Raw genomic sequence first — 21,553 nt, forward strand, 5'->3', positions numbered from 1 at the left:
AGGTGAGGTGAGACGGACAAGAAGAGTGAGGCGAGACGGACAAGAAGAGTGAGGCGAGACGGACAAGACGAGTGAGGCGAGACGGACAAGACGAGTGAGGTGAGACGGAGACAAGAAGAGGGGTGAGACGGACAAGAAGAGTGAGGTGAGACAGACAAGAAGAGTGAGGCGAGGTGAGACTGACGAGAAGAGTGAGGTGAGACGGATAAGAAGAGGGGTGAGACGGACAAGAAGAGTGGGGTGAGACGGACAAGAAGAGTGAGGTGAGACGGACAAGAAGAGTGAGGTTAGACGGACAAGCTATTTGAAAGCGAGGAAAAGAGGGAACCGCCCCGCCCCCACGGTGATACCGGTATTATTGGTGTTGTCACACGTCGATTAACCGGTGGAAAATGTCCTCACCATCACAACCCTATTCTCAACATAATAAAAATGCAAACAGCCAGACAGACACACAGAGATTCCTGTCTTTATTACAGAGAAGAATATGTTCAGCCCCCTCCCTCCAAAGCTTCGAAGCTCAAAAAATGGTATTCTAGTTGTTGTGAGGAGAGAATTGGTTTTGGTGGCTGTGTGTTTAGACGAATTTTGACTGTTAAGAGTGATCATTGTTTGTTCTCTGAAATATTTTACTGTAACAGGATATCGTGAATAATGGGTGCCCAGGTTTCAGTCGTCAACCAGACTCCTTATACCTGGCACTTTGCCACGCAGGACAGAGGGGTGAGGACTTTTCATGCATTCACTATGTACTCGGCAGGTCTAGCACAAATATTGGGTGCCGTACCAACAAAGGAGATAATACAAGCGTGCATGACACAACTGATAGTCTAAGAGTAAATGAGCTGTCATGTTGCTGCACTTAACAACATTCTTTGTGTGTAATTTCAGGTGAAAGCATTCAGTCTCAGTGCCACGTTTTGTCCGATGAAGTATCCGAGGCTACTACAAAGCAGGATACCGAAACCTGGTGTCAAGAGTACAGCCGCATGGGAATCCTGGATCAGAACCAGTGTGAGCGTCTGGATAAGTGGGTGACTCCGGACCAGCACGAGGACACTAACTCTGCAGCGTACAGCCAGGTTCTGCAGGGGCTACAGTGAAAATGCCTACTGTTAATGAACACGTTGTCATCAGCGCCTCGTGATAAATATGGTGATGAAGGAAATGATTGCACTTTGCCACTGAAATCGCATTCACTGCAGCAAAAAAATTATAATAAAAAGTTTGTTAGGATATGTTGTTTTATTGGTAGATCATTTTGGTCATTTTAAGCATTTTTTTTTTAGGAAGGGCGATAAAATAAGCATTTAAAACTCAAAATCAGTGAAAGTGTCTAGAGATATCGTGTTCTATTAAAAATCTAGTGTTTTACTGTAGTTACTTAAGTTTGCATGGTAATGATGTTCTAATGTGTGTGTGTTTGGGGTTTAAGCATTTAGAAAATCAGATTACTACAGGGTTATTCCACAAAACATGAAGTCCAAACATAAGATTGGAGTTGGGTTGTGATTAGATTTAAAAAATATGCAACAGGAATCAAATCTAAAGACACATTTTCAGCTTCTCTTCAGTATGGCTCTGTAGTGTAGAACAGGAACATGTTCAATTTCAAGCTTCTCCCTGATTAAAAGCTAAAAGAAATAAAACTATGAAGAATTATATGATTATAAATTCAGCACCATCAGTCAAATGAGGGGAGTTTTTGATAAGAATCTCTACTTTTCAGACGTGTATTGCAAGACGTTTTGTTATTAATCTGCATGATGCTGGTGAATGGCTTTGTACTTGTAACTGATCTCAATGTTTGTTTTTTTTATTTGCCAATAAAAATTTAATTTTTGTTCCCATTTTATTCTTAAAATCTGTCTAGCTTGTGATGGCACACTTCTCTCTGGTGTGAATTATTACATGTTTCTTAAAGGGGTCATATGATGCGATTTCAAGTTTTCCTTTCTCTTTGGAGTGTTACAAGCTGTTCGTGAATAGATAATATTCCTGAAGTTGGAAAGACTAAATTCTCAAAACCAAAGAGATATTCTTTATAAAAGTTAAGAGTCAGCCACACCCCCCCTAAAACGGCTCGTTCTAACACGCCCCCACGTTTACATCACTATCTGGGAAGATTTGCATAACGCCGCCCAAATGTTCACGCAAAGAAAGAAGGCGTAACTTTTATTCTCACTGTAGTATTGTTGCCACTGCCGCCATGTCGTTAAGACGCCGTGTGATTCGTTGTGAAAGCGAAACGACTTTGTTTGGCCTTTGTTTCCTGGGAGAGTAGCTTACAATGCCGGTGTTCCGGTGAATTCAGTTCCCGTTTACCCTTCGGCGCGCATTCTGACCCTATACAGTCTATGCTGACAATTAATGCTGACTCACAGCCTGTAAGTACGTTTTCATATTTAAAGGATTTGCCATTGACAATTCAAACGCGTGTTTTAAGCAGTGTAGAGTAGGGCTTGTTGTTTGTCATTCTCCGATCACAAATGCAGACATGGTTTTATGTTTACGCGGCGCAATGCAACGCAACGCGTAAAAAGACAATATAAGTCATTATAATCCGTAATTATGTCCCCACTGGATGCAACAAATGCCTCGTTTATAATGGGTTTTAATGTTTTTGTCTCATCACTCCGACCGGACACGGCATCACTGTATGGTGAGGGGCGTAACATTTCCGTCACACGCTTGAGGTATTCGGCCAATCACAACGCACTGGATAGCTGGCCAATCACAGCACACCTTGCTTTTCAGACCGATGAGCTTTGTAAAAATCGACGCGTTTCAGAAAGGCGGGGCATAGAGGAGAAACAATAATGTACAGTATGTGGAAAATAATGTTTTTTGAACCTTAAACCGCATAAACACATTTCATTACACCAAATAATGTTCTTTTTAGCAGCATCATATGACCCCTTTAAAGTGTTTTCTGTATGTGAAACTCGTTTCTGATGACACATAAAACAGTTCTCTCGAGTGAATCCTCATGCTAATTAAGAGATATTTTATATCTGAAACTCTTTTCAGAGTGGTCACATATGAACAGCTTCTCTCCATGAAGATATTAAGGTTTCCTTCTGTAAAACTCTTTTCGACACTGAGACCATGTGCCAGTCTTGTGTGAGTCTTAAGGCTTGTTTAATGTAAAAAAAAAAAAAGACTAAGAGTGATTTATTCATGCTTGTTGAGGCGTTTTAGGTCATGATATCTAAAACTGTTTCTTTCTTGAGTGAATTCTTGTGTGGTAATTAAGAGTCACTTTACGTCTGAAACTCTTTCCACACTGAGCACATGTAAATGGCTTCTGTCCAGTATGAATGTCCATGTGAGTCTTAAGAGATCCTTTTCGTGAGAAGCTCTTCCCACAGTTTGCAGGTGTGAGGGTTTTCTCCAGTATGAACTCTCATGTGGAATCAAGGGACTGTTTATGTCTAAAACTCTTTCCACACTGAGAGCATGCGTAAGGCTCCTCTCCAGTGTGAACTCTCATGTGAGTCTTGAAGCTTACTTTATGAGCGAAACGTCTTCCACACTGTTGACATATAAAACAATCCTCTCTTGAGTGAATCCTCATGTGGGAATTAAGGGTGTCTTTATGCATGAAACTCTTTCCACACTGATCACATGTGAACGGCTTCTCTCCGGTGTGTATTCTCATGTGGGAAAGAAGGGCTTTTTTTTGTTTAAAACTCTGTTCACATTGAAGGCAGGTGAAAGGCCTCTCTCCTGTATGAATTCTCATGTGGCTTTTAAGGTTGCCTGTTTGATTGAAGCTCTTTCCACATTGTTGGCATGTGAAAGGCTTCTCTCCAGTGTGAATTCTCATGTGAACTTTAAGATTTCGATGATTACTGAAACACTTTCCACATTGATGGCAGGTGTTAGATTTGGTCTTCTGGGGTCTTTTTCGTGAGGACGTCTTTTCAGTCTTTATGGATTTTTTTCCAGTTATGAAATCATGATGTTCCTCATATTGATCCTCCATTTCATTCAGTTCTTGACTCTCCTTTTTCAGTGACATCAGGTCTACAGTTAAAAAAGACAAATACTTGTTAAACCCAAACTGTTTTCCATTAAAACAGTACTATTATGAAAACAACAACAACAACGCATTCTAGGAAATATTTTATTGCAGTATACTGGGAATAGTGTTGCCATTTAATCTAAATCAGCTCCAAAATGCAAAGACCATGAATACAGAACATATACTCTACACAGCAAAATCTGCCTTGACACTATCGACCACACCATTCATTTCAATATACTAGAACATTATGTTGGTGTCAGTGGAATTGCATTGGCATTGTTCAAATTGTACTTATCTGACCATCATCAATTCGTATAAGTGAATGAAGAGGTATCATGTAAATCACAAGTACAGTATGGAGTACCACAAGGCTCAGTATTAGGACCGTTCCTTTTCACCCTGTACATGCTACCATTGGGAGATATCATTAGAAAACAAGGCGTTAGTTTTCACTGTAAGGCTGATGATACTCAGCTCTATATTTATTTATGGTCTGACAAAATTTACCAATTCACAAGACTAACGGAATACATAGTTGACATAAAATTGGATGGAGAGTAATTTCCTCATACTAAATTGTAAGAAAACAAACAGAGGTTTTAATTATTGGACCAAAAAACTATGCATCCAATGATCTAGAACACTGTCTAATACTTGATGACTGATTCGTAAAGTCTTCGGCATCAGTTAGTAATCTGGGTGTGCTATTTGATAGGAATCTTTATTTTGAAAGCCACATCTCTAACATTTGTAAAAATGCATTTTTCCATTTTAAAATATATTTACATTTCTGCATCTGATGTTGAGAGCATATGTTGCAAAGTTAATTCATGTGTTCATGACCTCTAGGCTAGATTACTGTAATGCTTCATTGCAGGGCTGGGCAACTTCGGTCCTGGAGGGCCGCTGTCCTGCAGAGTTTAGCTCCAACCCTAATCAAACACACCTGAACAAGCTAATCAATGTCTTCAAGATCACTAGATATTGATCAAGATCACCGAAGTTACCCAGCCCTGCTTTATTGGGTGGTTGCTTTGTGCGCTTAATAAACAAACTCCAGCTGGGTTTTCACTAGAACCAGGAAGTATGACCATATTAGCCTGGTTCTGTCAACTGCACTGTGCACTGGCTCCCTAGTAATAATCACATACATTTTAAAATCCTGCTAATTTCTTACAAAGCTCTAAATGGTTTAGCTCAGGGTTGTCAAATTCAGTTCCTGGACGGCCACTGTCCTGTCTTTTACAGTTTAGCTCCAACCCTAATTAAACACACCTGAAGCAGCTAACAAACATATTCAGACTCACTCGAAACTTCCAGCCAGGTGTTTTGGAGCTGGTTGGAGCTACACTCTGCAGGATTGGAGTTCGACACATGTGGTTTCGTTCATCAGTACTTGAGCGAGCTCTTCTCGCATTATAGTCCTTCATGTCCATTTGATAATACCTAGAATATCAAAATCAACTGCGGGCGGCAGATCCTTTTTCTATTTAGCGCCCAAACTCTGGAATAACCTACCTGACATTGTTCGGGAGGCAGACACACTCTTGCAGTTTAAATCTAGATTAAAGACCCATCTCTTTAACCTGGCTTACACATAACACACTTATATAATTAAAATCTGTCAACGGAGATCATGACAACCAGATCCCCTGCGAAGACCTCGTCAACTAGACGGCCATTAGCACAAATCATCAGCAAAGACCACGAGAATCATACTAATGCACAGCCCTTTTGTGCCCAGTTTCGACTCCTTCACCATGTGATGTATTCAATATGCAAGCGGAAGGTACTGGATGAATGTTCTGAATGACATCAATCCACAATCTGGTTCAGCCTGGAATTAAACCACACCATGTTGGTTCATCTGGCCAGAGGAGAGTTTGGGTTTCTTGCCACCATTGCCTTTATCTTGCTTAGTTGGAGACACTTAATATTTGGCAATATTATTGACTTGACAGCACGGACACTATTGGAAGAGAGCTGAACAACACGCTGACTTTTTTAAAATTATTTAGCTGCGGTTTTTTTTGATGTTGCTAGGCAACCGCCGAATCAGCTGTCCTGTCAGTCTAATCAAGTGCTCTAAAATCTTAGGTTTGCTGTTAAGTAAACTGCTAAATTAGCAAAAACTTAAAAAATACAGCTCTGGGTAACCCGAGACAGCCAGCACTCTCCATTCATTCGATTGGACAATGGAAAAAATGCAAATGACGTAGAGTGCCTTTCCGCTCAGAATTGATTTTTTTTAACTTCAGACGCTCAGAGCGCTCCTACAAAAACACGAAAACAGCGCAAAACGCTCACTGCCAATAGAAAACAATTAAGAAAGGCGCCTCTCACTGCATAAAACACATTCTGTCTGATCGGCGCCTAATCCGTTAACATGGGCGCAGAAAGAAATATGCACCGCATACACACTGCAGATGGAGTATGTGTGAACCTGGCGTCACACATCTATTGTGGTCATGTGTTCTTGACTCGCTCCTGTGTTCTTGACCCCGCTCCATGTCTAATAAAACCCCTCTAATAAAGACACTCTTTAAAAACATCACTCATTGCTGTAGAGCTGGACATTTTAATAAGGATTAAATGAGTGAGTTCAGCTTTGAGAATGAAAACCAACCTGTTTGTTCCTCAGTATCTTCATGTTTGACTCTGAATGTTTCTTCAATCTTCATGTCTTCTCTCTCCTCTTTAATAAACGCCATCTTTATAATAATGTGTCACGTGTCTCAGTTGAGTGTTTCTGTGTGTTTAAGATCAGGATAATTAACAGAAAGATAATAAACCCAATCTAAATCTCTGGGGTGTCTCAATCAGCTCCCTAGTTCAGTAGTCAGCACACTAGCAAAGGAGTCATTATTTTTTTATTTATTTTTAAAAGTCAAGTATAGGCCTAATTAAACATGAAAGGTTCTATACATTTTTTTTCCCATTTCTAACACTTGCAAATTGCATAAATAATGTTATAAGATTAATGTTTTAAATATAAAAAAATATTAAATGACAGAAAAAAAGAATTAAGCTTTTAAATGTGAAACTAAAATGACAATAGGTGGCGGCAAGCCACTCTTAATAAGTGAGTCACCGAGTCATTTATTCAATTGATTCTTTCAAAACGACTGATTCATTCAGGAACGAAGAAACTGTTTTTAAAATGAATGAATCAGCGAATCATTGACTCGCCCGATTTGTTCAAAATGCAAATTGATTCAGTAAGGAAACACCTGCAAAGATGCTCAACATGGCTTTGTTTGGAACAATTTACTTTAGCGAAATAGAGCAAAAAAAAAAAAAAAAGACAATATTGTCTCTACAACTCAAATCATTTATTATGTATTTATTGTTCATTGAATTGTTGCCCTGACACGGTCTGCCACAGACCATGCTGACCAAACCGTTCATATAATCGCTCTAGGATTTCTCTTATCATTAAATATCTATATTTGTTGCTTCACATAGACAGTGCTCGGTAACAAATAACATAACTTGTCAAATGGCAAAATCGGTGTTATAGAGTGGGGGAACTATGACGTCACACTGTATGCGGATCGGCTGCTAGCATCACACTCCACTCCACAAAAAGCCAATGGGATCTTTCCATAGAGCTTTTGGATTATCGCAAAAAATAAGCTCTGTGTTCAATCAAAGTTCATGAAACTTACACGTTTTGACAATCTTCACAAAATAATATAACTTTGATGAATTTTGAAGCCAAAATAAGAGCGCCAGAACTTAAAAGCTAAACTTAGGCTATAAACGAACTACAGCACCACAGTCGCTCCCGACAACTTATTCAAACTTATTTTTAACACGTTCAGTGAAAAGGATTTACTGAATTTTAATCCACGCTACATGAACCTTTCAATATAAACTGGAATAAATGCAAAACTATAGCACGTATTTCTGTACATTTCGAAGTAAGGTGCATTAAAAGTGAATAAATCTTTGATTAATATGAATATTATAATTAAAAACGTGCCTCCACGTACTATTCAATCAAATTCTAGAGCATTTAATCTATTAAATAACCGCAGAGTGAGCAAGTTTTTGGATATGGTAAGATTAAACTTATTTTAGTGAATAAAGTTCCTCATTTTGAGCGTTCGTTTTGTTAGGATGGGTACACAAAATGTTATTTTATCCTTGCTTCTAGAAAATACTAAATCTTTCTGCTTCTTGTGCCCGTAAACATTTCATTTTAACGTGGCTTTAAGCACTGTGCATCGGTAAAGTTTAACTTTCACCGCGACTAAGCCGGTAAATGTGGTGTTTACATGGAGTAATCGTAATATGAGTTTAGCTCATGGTGCGAACCCAGTCTCCGCATCAGTAAGCGATAAAACGAGCATCTTCCATCCGAAGACTTGTGTTGCATTTCGGGGCAAAGCAAAAAAAAATCTAAATTGTCGAACAACAATATAAAATGCGGTGAACTATTAATTGGTTATTGTACAATTAATTGTACTATAAATTATACATTACGATTGGAAAATACTATAAATTGATAAACTGTTTGGCGTGATGACGTCTCCTTGTTAGCAACCATCTTTTTAAAGAAACGTTACGGTTTTAAAAAATCACGAGTGGGGTGTAACTGGTGTGTTTTATGTCGTAGAATAAAACGTGAAAGTATCTTGAGCTTGTGTGAACCACGGACCTTACTTTAGGGATTTAACCAAACTCCCATTCAGAAAACCCATTGACCCTGGGACGATGGAGCCGGAAGTGCTAAAATGCTAACTCGCTTCCGGGGTTTAGCCTACAAAGTGACGTCATAGTTCCACCACTCTATAGCGATACACTTTACAGCAAGTTAGGGATAGCAGCTATAGCTTCCGATCGCTGGTTGGCCAGTTCACATGTCGATCAGAAGTACGAGCCTCAGTGGGCGGGTCTTTCCAGTGACCAAATTCTTGTTTATACTGAACTGATGGGAGCGAAATGAGATGCACGTCTTCTGTTTCTATTGTCCGGATGCGCTTTACAAGCACAAAATAATGTTAATGTTAGGTAAAATATTACAGTGTCACATTCAATAACGATTAAGCAATTTGACATTTACTAATCGATTTAAACACCTGAAATACTTCAAAACACAAACCTTTCTTCAGCCGAATCACAACAAATGCAGGAGCGCGGCGCAGCCGTATGACTTCAAACACAGGCAGACCAAAATAAAAGTCCTGAGACGTTTCTCAAAACCAGTCCAGCCGAGTCCAGTCAAGTGGAGCAGCAGCGTACCTCAAACTTCAACTGACCTCCTTGTATATCTTTTCGTTTTTAATGTATTAAACATGTTAATTAATGTTCATACTTATATGTGCCTAATGTGATGCTAAAAATAAAATTACATATGAAACAACTGCCTCTTTCAGTTTTCAATTTAAGTGAAATAAGTAAATTAATTAATTAATCAAAATGGAACTGTTTAGGATTTTGGATTTGGGAAGACCGCTGTGCTAGTGCTTATCAATAAATTAATGAAACTGAAATCAAGTATAAGCAAATACCTCACCAAACAGATCAGATGCTAGAATTTTAATTCTGGCAGACTTCAACAATTAATTTCAGACAGTATGTTTAAAACAAAACTGAATAAATATAACAAATACATATAGTCTTCAGGAACAGCAACAATAGGCCTGGGTTTTGACACAAATTTCACAATTTGATTCGATTCTGACTCACAAGCTATCGATTCAATATCGATTATTTTTTATATATATCAAGTACAGTACAAGCCAAATTTTCTCAAGGAAAAAAATCAACTAATGCTGTAAAATATACATGAGAGTCAGTTGGTACTACATTACTATAAGGTTAAAATTAACTGTTTTACAAACAAACGCTTAAATTACACAAGTTTTATAATAATAGTTACAATTACATAATTATATTTCTACTCCAATTCGTTTTTTGAAATATAAACATTTAAATGGTGGCTGTCACAAAAACGTGACAGATTTATTCAAACATCGTAGAACAGTAAAAATTATAATGAATATGTTATATGGTGCATATATTTAGCAAAATGCTCCTCTCTAGAGTTAATTTTTCTAGCTGACTATTGAGTTCATGGTCACCGAATGTGTTTTTCTGAGGTAAATAGGGCCTTTCGCACTGCTTTAGTTCCAGAACTACATGTACAGTACTGAAGTACTGGGACGATTTTGCGCGAACTATTTCCCAGTACCATTTAAAGGGTTGCATTCGCACCGAGAGTGTGTACTAAAGGCAGTCCGGTACTAAAATCACACCCAGTTCCGGCGGTGCGAAAACGCCAAAAAGTGGGTAGTTCCACAATTAGTTCTGGTACTATGAAAAGGTTCCCGCAGTGCGAAAGGCCCTAATGTGACATTACGTGACACATTGTTTACAAGCAACTGTCGTCTTTCCGCGTTTGAAACACTGATTGTGTGATTACATGAGACAGGATACAGGTTTCGGTAAGTTGTACTCTTTCTTGTAACATCTTCGGATGTTCATTCGTGTTTATTTCATGCTGCAACCGCTATTAAAGCGGAGGAGAAGATCAGTTCACAGCGATCTGTCACTCCACATTAAACAGCGCAAAAACAGCATTTATTGTTTGAATACTGTAATAAAATGGGCTGAATTTGAAACTGAGACTTTGGTTCATATCAAATGTAACAAAACACAAAGCATATTGCAATTTATTGGATGGGAGGTGCTCTACAATGTTCCCTTCATTATCTGAAAACAGCCTAAACTAATCGATTCTTCAAATTTAAGAATCAATATTGATTTGTAAAAATGAGAATCAATTTAAATCGAGAAATTTATATTTTTTTGCCCAGCCCTAAGCAGCAACATGCTGCTCCAGATGCTGCCAGCCCATTGATGGAGCCATGAAATCGAAGTGCTGGTTACAGTTCATCGGCTTGCATGTGGAGCGTCCTACAGGGTCACTTCAGACACCTTCCGCATGCGATGGTTTGTAGGACTGTTCACAACGCTGTGGAGGAGATGATGACCATCCTCCACAAAGTTATTCAGGAGGCTTTGCTGGCCTTGCTGGCTATGAACCATTCGGCTGTATTGCTGGAGCCATCGACAGGAGCCACATCAGGATTCTTCCTCCAGCAGAGCCACAAAAAAGTGTTACATAAACAGAAAGGTTATTCTACAGGGCGCAGTTATAGATGTGTACACTGGAAATCCAGGATCCGTACATGATGCCCTTGTCCTGCGCAGATCACCAATGTACCAGCAGGCTCTGTATCCACCAGCTGGATAATGTCTCTTGGGAGGTGGTGCCTGCAGCATCCTATTGCAATCATGACCCCATACCACCAGCCCGATACAACAAGCAAGAAACATCATGGAGCGCACCTTCGGGATGTTAAAGATGCGCTGGCGTGCCATTTTCTTGAGGGCCTTGGGGATCAGGCCACTGTTCGCCCCAAAGGTGATTGGTGCCTGTTGCATCCTCCACAACATTTACGTGACGGGAAGTGATCTCAAAGCCATGGACAAGATGGCAGCGAGGATGGCATGGAGAATGCAGCAGTGGATGAGAGGGACCTGTCAGGGAACAATCTCCGAGGACGTCTTGCCGCTCAGCTTTCTTCTCCCGAGGAACTGCCTGCGTGTCTGAGTGAACATGACTACATCTAGACAGTAAAGCTTTCTCTCCTCTTCCCTCTCTACTTGTTCTTTTAGAAAATCAAGAAGAGCCTGGCTGTCGCTCGACCTCTTTCTTGACCGCTGGCTGCTCTTGGCTTCCTCAGAAGGGGCAGAAGCCGGTACAGTTTTGGGGCACCAATGACTTAAAAAAGGAAGTCAGTGGTGCCCCAGAAATGTATACAGGTGTGGAACAACTTGTGGGTGAGTAAATTATGACAGAATTTCCATTTTTTTGGGGTGAAGCATTCTTTTTACAGTCTTAGAGTAAACTATGCAAGAAGCACTTCCCTAATGTTGTAAAATATGACTTTGCTAGGGGCCTTCCAGCACACATGAACCTTCGAGAAGCAGAGTCAGTCCCCATGAAGAGAGACTTGCTGAACCAACCACAGGAAATATCCAGCTAGCAGAAGAAGGCAAGCTGAAATTAGGAGGAGGAAGAGGAGGATACCAACTGCCATCCTCTGACTGGATCTTCAGAGCATTATGCTTTGCATGACAGATTTCACGAATACAATACAAAAGACCCAAGGGATACTCTAAGGAGAGTCCTTGAACTTTACAGATGGGTAAATACTCAAACCGCAGAGCAACTCTTTGCTGCAATACGCAAAAACTATTACTTCCTGAACATGCTGGATGCATCCATAAAGCAATGACCAAATGAGGATGGTATGTTGACTTGTTTTGAATTTTATGCCAAGTGTATAATTAAAATTATTTTTTTTTTTAGATAAACAATGCTTTAAAGGTGACCTATTATGCCCATTTTTACAAGATGTAAAATAAGTCTCTGATGTCCCCAGAGTGTGTATATGAAGTTTTATCTCAAAATACCCTACAGATAATATTTTATAGCTTGTTGAAATTGCCATTTTTAGGGTATGAGCCAAAACACGCTGTTTGTTGTGTTTGTCCCTTTAAATGAAAATGAGCTGGAGAGGAATTAAAAGCAACTCTTTGCTGCAATACGCAAAAACTATTACTTCCTGAACATGCTGGATGCATCCATAAAGCAATGACCAAATGAGGATGGTATGTTGACTTGTTTTGAATTTTATGCCAAGTGTATAATTAAAATTATTTTTTTTTTTAGATAAACAATGCTTTAAAGGTGACCTATTATGCCCATTTTTACAAGATGTAAAATAAGTCTCTGATGTCCCCAGAGTGTGTATAGGAAGTTTTAGCTCAAAATACCCTATAGATAATTTTTTATAGCTTGTTGAAATTGCCATTTTTAGGGTATGAGCCAAAACGCGCTGTTTTTTTGTGTTCGTCCCTTTAAATGAAAACGAGCTGGTGCTCCCGCCTCCCCTTTCAGAAGAGTTTCTAGAGCTCGCGCACCGGCATCATGCCAGCAATAACAAAACACTCTCTCACGCACTGAAAATGTCAGAAACTGCTAGTAGCGGTGTTCAGCCATATATGTTCGAACCAGTGTCATGCCAAATTCTGCACCCTGCCAGATTATTTCTGAATTACACAGACGGGGAGCACGGCGCGATAAAAATAACAACATAACTGGTCTCATGGTGCCTTTGTGTGCTATCACATTAGGAGCTCGACAAATTCAAGCGGTCGACTTCACATTGCTTTCATATGCAATTTTTAACTATCACATTCCTATTTACGATCATTCTGGTAGCACGTGAAGGCAGCATCAGTGAAAACAGGCAGAGACAATGGCTCTCTATATGATTATGAGCTAGACAAATTCAAGCGGTCGATTTCACATTGCTTTCATATGCAATTTTTAACTACCACATTCCTATTCACGATCATTCTAGTAGGACGTGAAGGCAGCATCAGTGAAAACAGACTATGGTAGCTTTAGCAACATTAGCCTTACAAAATGCCAAGAAACTCTATCAGAAAGGCAATGTGGAAAACAAACGCGTGATACTTGCTTCTTCTAGTTGGCGTAACGTTAGCTGGATCACGAACAGTTGGCACTGCCCCATCCTTCAGGAGCAACTTTTGTGCAAAACCTGCTTTATACTGACCCTCATTCACAAAGCAGTCCGGAGTAAAATGATTCGCGCAGACATAAACGAATTTCGGTAGAGTTGAGGGAGAATTTTCTTCAAAAACAAAATGAATCCACATCGTCTTCAGCGGCTCAGATTTCGGGAGTAAGGAGAGAGCTTTGTGGATTCATACATCCAGCTACAGAACCCCTAAACGCTTGGGAGACATTCTCGTCAGTGCAGCAATGGCAGACTGTGTACAACTCGCTGTGAACTCGCTCAGGGCGGTTCTACGTTAAAAAGGCAGTGTCTGCCAACATTCGTGGGCGGGGCCTGTGGCTAATGTGACATCACATTAGCACCAATGCTAAAAATAGGCCATTGGGAGACACTGCTTATTATTTATGGGGATTAAAAAAAAAGGAGTGGGTGGATTTTTATCATTATAGGGTGGTTGTGTACATACACTGCCAACACACATTTATGTCCAAACAACATGTGAAAGTGAATTTTGCATAATAGGTCCCCTTTAAATTAAAAGGAATCACAACAACAATTCTGGACAGATCAGATTTCATTGCCTTGGGACATCCAAAAGATGTTGAAGGGACGGTGAGTATTATCAAACGCGCAATCATGCTTTTGTTTTTGTGATGAGAGAATATTAAGTGGTTTCTCCCAAATCTTTACAGATTTTGAGTGCCTGCCTTTCAGTTGTCAGGAATATTGCTGCCTTAAAGGGAACATACACTGTTTAGCACAAATTATGTTTCCCAGGTGAAAAAAAAGTGCACTTCCATAATTGCTCTATTTTCACGCACTAATTTTGTACTTAATATAATAACAATTATTCTTCAGTACTTCTTAAGATAATCTTAAAGGGATAGTTCACCCAAAAAAAAACCTTCGTTCATCTTCGGAACACAAATTAAGATATTTTTGATGCATTCTGAGAGCTCTCTGACCCTCCCATAGACAGCAAGGATCCTAACACGATCAACGTCCAGAAACGTAGCAAGGAGATCGGTAAAATAATCCATGTGTCATCAGGGGTTCAACCGTAATTCTACGAAGCTACGAGAATACTTTTTGTGTGCTCCGCGTCACCCTAGCGCCATTTTGGAGAGTATCCACTGAACGCAAACAGCATATGCTATTGTGTCAGCTGCGTCACACGGATACATTTTCTACGTTGTTTGGTTACGTTGTTTTCGTTCAAACCAAAGCACATTGACACTCCTAATTGAGATTGTAGATAGAGTGTCAATGGTACATTTGAGAGATAGGTGGCGGTAATGCACTTATAAGTCTGCGATCCACTGTAAAGCAAGAAGAAGAAGACGCGTCGGCTGTTGAGTACGCGCTCAGGACAGTTTGGACATTGCAGTGCATCAGAGGTAAAAAACGATATAAATACTGTTCAGTTTCTTGCACAGACCGATCGTTTCGTGTCTTTACAAATCAATGTATTGTCACGAGCCGCAGGGTTTAATTTTGTTTTGTTTGTGTATGTTTTTTTTGACTCTCAAAGACGTGATTCCCATTCACTTCCATTATATGACTGACAGACTGCAACGGTTTGAGTTAAAAATCTTCGTTTGTGTTCTACTGAAGAAACAAAGTCACCTACATCTTGGATGCCCTGGGGGTAAGCAGATAAACATCACATTTTCATTTTTGGGTGAACTATCCCTTTAAGGAAGCAATGCATCCTTTGATAGATCTGTATGTAGCAAATGGTCTTAGTTTGACATTTCAATAGCTAATGTTTACACTTGCTAACTAGTGCGCTAGCAACTTTATACACTCATCCGGTACGTTCAAAGCCGATGCGATGTCTCCTCAAGCTCTTCTCTTTGTCATTGTGGTTACATTGCATGTTTTTGATGATGGCGGTCATATTGCTGCCACATTTCGACCAACCATTTCTCCATCTCGGACCATACTCATACTTCACCATTTCTTTCACCTCCATCTCCCTGAAAACTTCTCTCTCATTGGCTATTGTGAAAGTACTGACATAATCATAGCTGTAATCATCTCGGTTTAAAATCCTAAATATCAAACATGTTTGATATTAACGGGATGGTTGTAATGTATCTGCGAGCAGATCGGGAGCTGCAAGATTCAATCTGTGAACACCTCACATTACCTGGTAATCGGTGCCGAACACTGGAACTGACTGAGATCCTGGACAGAAATTTTTCTCAAAATCTCTTTTTCTCAAATCAGTTACCATTACAGTCTCCAGCCAATCAAAAACATGTTTGCCTTTTCAACTGTCTCCTCCATTTGCGCTCAAAATGTGGAGACTTTCCCCCACTATTTATGATATTTAAGACTTTTTATGGACTTCAAGTTCTTGACAAGGATCAGTATCAGGGCTGATGAAGCAGCTCAAATGTGCGTGCATGAATGAGACCTACACACATACTTCCACTTTTTTATGAAATCACTCATAAGTTCTTTTTATCTGCTGTCTGACTGTCTGAGATGTTGCCATAACGCGTTGCTATGGGTTGCATCTTGCTTACTTGATTGACAGATTGTCTTTCTGAGACCGCAAGCTTCATGCTTTCTCACCTTATCTCCACGTTTTTTGTTGAAATTACTCTGCTTATTTTACATATAAAATACAAGATGTTTATATCAGTAATCCTATATTCATAATTGTGACCACACATGTGTACCATTGCAACAGAACTCTCTGCACATCCCGGTTCACATTGGTTTGATTTGAATGACTGTAGTGTGCACCAAGTACTAGGGAAATACTAGAATCGAATCAAGTATCTGACCAGTATCTGAGTAAATGACTCCGATCAGATCGGGTGTTTTTCGTAATTGCTCCTTTTTCGAAACCTCTTTCTTGCCAGAAGGAGTTTGCAAATGACTTCTCAGATCTATTTGCTATACCAAAGTCTTCTCAAAGATACGTGAAAAGCTTCCCTCCAGTGTGAGTCCTCATGTGGCTGTAACGGGATCCTTTATTTGTGAAGCTCTTTCCACACTGTTTGCATGTGTACGGCTTCTCTCCAGTGTGGACTCTCATGTGATCCTTAAGACTTTCTTTCCGTGAGAAGCTCTTTTCACACTGTTGGCAGGTGAACGGCTTCTCGCCGGTGTGAACTCTCAAGTGGACTTTAAGGTTTGTGTTGTTTGCGCAACTCATTCCACAGTGCTGGCACATGAAAGGCTTCTCTCCAGTGTGAGTCATTATGTGCTTCTTAAGGTGATTACGGTCGGCGAAACGCTTTCCACACTGATGACATACACAGCAGCTCTCTCTCGAGTGAATCCGCATGTGATTATTAAGGCTTTCTTTACGAGTGAAACTCTTTCCGCACTGATCACAAGTGAACGGCTTCTCTCCGGTGTGAGTTCTCATGTGAGTCTGAAGATTTCCTTTTCGATTCAGCGTTTTTCCACACAGTTTGCAGGTGTAAGTCTTCTCTCCGGTGTGAAGACTCATGTGGGTATAAAGGGTTCCTTGATGCGTGAAGCTCTTTCCACAGTGATCACATGTGAACGGCTTCTCTCCAGTGTGAATATTCATATGAGTCTTGAGATGTCCTTTCTGAGAGAAACTCCTTCCACACTGTTGGCAGGTGAAACATTTTCCACTTCCAGTCTTCTGAGCTCTTTTTTCAAAGAAAGTCTTTTCAGTCTCTGAACAATTGAAAGGTTTTTCTCCGGTTATGAAAGCATGCTGTTTCTCTTCTGTTTGATTCAGATCTTGACTCTCTTCTTTCAGCGCCATCATGTCTAAAGCAGAAAACGACAAATATATGTTTAAAGCATTAAAACAATCAATATGGCAGTACGCAGAGATAACAGGCTCAGGCACTACAGTATTATCGTCACACGGTGCGCACATGCATTTAAGAGGGTAAATAAAGGAGGGCTATTTTAAAGTCTGTCATATGTGTTGCACGTCCTGCTGCCAACTGGTGGTGAAATGACCCTAAACCACAATAGCCACATCCACATAATCAGGCCGCATGACCAAACCTACAACACCAATGTGATCTTAAAGGGATAGTTCACCCAAACATGTGATGTTTATCTGCTTACCCCCAGGGCATCCAAGATGTAGGTGACTTTGTTTCTTCAGTAGAACACAAATGATGATTTTTAACTTTAACCGTTGCAGTCTATCAGTCGTATAATGCATGGCAATGGTAACAAAATCTATGAGAGTAAAAAAAACATGCACAGACAAATCCAAATTAAACCCTGCAGCTCGTGACGACACATTGATGTCCTAAGACACGAAACGATCGGTTTGTGCCAGAAACCGAACAGTATTTATATAATTTTTACCTCTTAATACACCACTATGTCCAACTGCTTTGAGCGCGCGCACGGCATCCGGTGCGTGAGGTGTGTACGCGCTCTGGCGTAGTTTACGTTAATGGGTGTGTTGATATCCAGCCAAAGAGCAATCAACCATAACTTCAGGCGAGCAGGCTCAGAAGTTGGGAATACGTGGAAAGTCACCACTCCCGAATGAGTTCGCGCGAGAGAACGTAATCTTTTAGTTTTAAGTCCGGATAAGCGCAAGTACCATTTTGATTAGCCGTCGTACCTACAATTACTGTGCGCTGTGTAAACAATGAGTGACGTATACGCGCAAGAGATCACTTCCGGCGCTTGCGTAAACTACGCCAGAGTGCGTACACACCTCACGCACCGGATGCCTGCGCGCGCCCAAAGACAGTTGCACATAGTGAATTAGAGGTAAAATATGATATAAATACTGTTCAGTTTCTGGCACGAACCGATCGTTTCGTGTCTTAGGACATCAATGTGTCGTCACGAGCCGCAGGGTTTAATTTGGATTTGTCTGTGCATGTTTTTTTTACTCTCATAGATTTTGTTACCATTGCCATGTATTATACGACTGATAGACTGCAACAGTTGGAGTTAAAAATCATCAAATGTGTTCTACTGAAGAAACAACGTCACCTACATCTGAGATGCCCTGAGGGTAAGCAGATAAACATCACATTTTCATTTTTGGGTGAACTATCCCTTTAATCAGACAGTGATTGGATTCGTCTGGAAGAAGGAAGTCATACACACCTAGGATGGCTTGAGGGTGAGGAAATCATGGGCTAATTTTCATTTTTGGGTGAACTAACCCTTTCATTCAGTTCAATGTCTGTTGTTAACTGTTTCCTGTAATATTATAGTAAATGAGATAGTGTTTGGATTAGTTGGGAACATTTTTTTCCTTAATAAAAACTGATGCGTATACAGTAAAACCAAGATATTTTCTTAGTTATTATATTGTGGAAATCTCAAACTTCACAGACTTTTCTAAATGAGCGTTTTCAACAAGACTGTAATTCAGCTTTGAGAATGAAAACCAACCTGTTTGTGTCTCAGTATCTTCATGTTTGTCTCTGAAAGCCTCTTCAATCCTCACGTCTTCACTCTCCTCTTTAATAAACTCCATCTTTGTTTGTTCCTCAGTATCTTCATGTTTGACTCTGAATGTTTCTTCAATCTTCACGTCTTCTCTCTCCTCTTTAATAAACGCCATCTTTATAATAGTGTGTCACGTGTGTCTCAGTTGAGTTTATCTGTGTGTTTAAGATTAGATTTATTTTTCTTCCTGTTAACTATTCTCATCTAAATCTCTCAATCAGAAAGGGAGTCAGTCAGAGTGAGAGTTAATGATTAAAACATTAACAAAGCATCTTGACGACACAAATTATAACAATACTACAGCTATATATGTTAATAATAATTATTCAAATGATAAATCAACAATCTTTAAAAGTTCTGAACACTACACAACAATCAGTCATTAATGAAAATCAAAAGCAGCAGCTTTAGCGTGCTTCACAATAAATATAGATTTATTCACTATCAATAGTGTGTGGGCCACAAGAGAAATGTCAAAGCAATAAATGAAGACCGTTATATGTGTTATCAGCATATTTTGCGTTTACTTTCAGTGAATACTTGACCCAGGTTTGAGAGTTTGCACATCGCCTGCGTTTTGACTGCATTTTCTTTATCACCAACTCTAGCAACTCGCTAAATAATGAGCAAATACATACAAAGTCTACATTTTTACAACGAGCTGATTCACTTTATAGAGAGCGAAACGAGACGCGTTTTTTCTCTTTCTCTTGTTACTCATTCACTCACGAAAAATAACGTTCAAAACTATAACATTACCGGAACGGTTTCCATGGATTTAAACACTTTAGATGATTGAAAACAGACCTTTCTTCAGCCGAATCACAACAGAGCCGGAGCGCGACGCGTGCCTATGACGTCACATCGACCTACCAAAATAAAAGTCCTGTTTTCCCACGCAAAAATCCCAAAATGCTTAGAGAGTTAGGAGATCTTCTTCTTTCTTTAACTGGCAACCGCACTTAACAGTGCATTACTGCCATCATCAGGTAGCTTGGATCAGAAACATTTCCTCTATCTCTTAACTCTCATGACATGCTGATTAAAATAAACACAATGAACTTACTCCTAAAATGCTTATGAATATAATACAGTCAGGTGCAACTATATAAGGGCCATTCTACAGAACTGGTGGAAAATGCTGTCCCACAATCAACAAACACATTTAAAATGCATTTAAGTATTCAAATCTTAGATGTTTGCAAATATCCTTTTGTTATCTATTGAAGCCCACAGCAATATTTAAAATATCTGTAAGCTTTATTTGTATGTATACATTCTTTGTAAATGATGAAATAAAATTGTGCCCTGTATTTTCAGGTCTTTTTGACATTTTCATGTATGTTTTAGTTTTATTTCGTTGACTGAGAATGATTTTAAGTGCAGCCCTACATTTATGAGGAATTATTCCTGTCTTTCACCCACAGCTACATAGTGAGTAGATTGGTAGGTAGGTAGAAGTCACTACCTAACGCCTTTTTTCTACAATTAAGCACCCTTTTCTGTGTTGCTTCATATCATATAGTTTGTATAGGTGTACAATGTTCAGAACTGTGCTGCTAGCTAACCATGTGCTGATTAGCATTTGTGAGTAAAACAATCTAGAAGCGCGGCTCTAGACGATGATGAGGATGATTTGTAAGTCGCTTTGGTTAATAAAAACGTCTGCCAAATGCATAACGTTACATGTAAATATGTAGATATGATCGTACAAATCATCTCTGTCAAATTCTTCTTCTTCTTCTTCTTTCTTTCACTGGCAACCGCACTCAACAGTGCATTACTGCCATCATCAGGTAGCTTGGATCAGAAACATTTCCTCTATCTCTTAACATTTTCTAACCCCCCCCCATTACAAAGAAAAAGAAAAAAGAAATACACTGGCGCTGCGTGTTCAGCTCCTCCAGTTTCCACCCCAATTCCCTTTAAATCCCAATATCCCACTATATCCTTATTTACCCGTTAGATATACTTTCCCTTCTACCCACACTATATCAGCATCTTCTACCTCTCTATTTATACTTATCCTACATTCTCTCCATTAAACCTGTATTATTCAGAAACTGAAACAACACATTTATCGTACTATTTCCTATATCTGAGTCTAATATATTCTTTAATGTTAACTCTTTTCCTTCATTCATCCATACTTCTTCTCTTAGCACTTCTCTTTCTTCATCATAACCCTTACAATTAATAATCACATGTTCTACAGTTTCACTCTGTCCACATTTCTCACACAATCCCGTTGGATGTTTAGATATTAAATGTAATGTTTTATTCAAACCTGTATGTCCCATTCTTAGTCTTGTAATTATACTTTCCTCCCTCCCATTTCTCCCACTTTTTCTACCTTGTCCCACTTTCTTTTGTATTGCATATAAATGTCTCCCTTTAGTCTCAAATCACTTTACTTGGTAACATTCCACTACTTTCAAATCGCACCATTACAGAAAGACTTTCTTCC

General features: G+C 39.5%; 1 protein-coding gene and 1 pseudogene across 2 annotated transcripts; both read right to left on the reverse strand.

Moving 5' to 3' along the window:
- Window positions 1-3,124: 3,124 nt before the first annotated feature.
- On the reverse strand, window positions 3,125-6,741 carry LOC107681341 (gastrula zinc finger protein XlCGF8.2DB-like; annotated as a pseudogene).
- Window positions 6,742-16,494: 9,753 nt separating this feature from the next.
- On the reverse strand, window positions 16,495-19,948 carry LOC107681339 (gastrula zinc finger protein XlCGF8.2DB-like). 2 transcript variants are annotated; one of them, XM_016477619.1, is made up of 3 exons: window positions 19,894-19,948; window positions 19,030-19,241; window positions 16,495-17,418 (listed from the first exon to the last, which is right to left on the reverse strand). In XM_016477619.1, exons 2-3 carry the CDS (start codon window positions 19,199-19,201, stop codon window positions 16,580-16,582), a joined length of 1,011 nt encoding a protein of 336 aa, XP_016333105.1. In that variant the 5' UTR covers window positions 19,202-19,241; window positions 19,894-19,948; the 3' UTR covers window positions 16,495-16,579. The 2 variants fall into 2 exon arrangements, with proteins under 2 accessions (XP_016333105.1, XP_016333104.1); XM_016477618.1 differs by having other exon boundaries at window positions 19,846-19,925.
- Window positions 19,949-21,553: the final 1,605 nt, after the last annotated feature.

The sequence above is a fragment of the Sinocyclocheilus anshuiensis genome, unplaced genomic scaffold (genome assembly GCF_001515605.1).
Source record: "Sinocyclocheilus anshuiensis isolate Anshui unplaced genomic scaffold, SAMN03320099.WGS_v1.1 scaffold2498, whole genome shotgun sequence".
In the NCBI taxonomy this organism is placed as follows: domain Eukaryota; kingdom Metazoa; phylum Chordata; class Actinopteri; order Cypriniformes; family Cyprinidae; genus Sinocyclocheilus; species Sinocyclocheilus anshuiensis.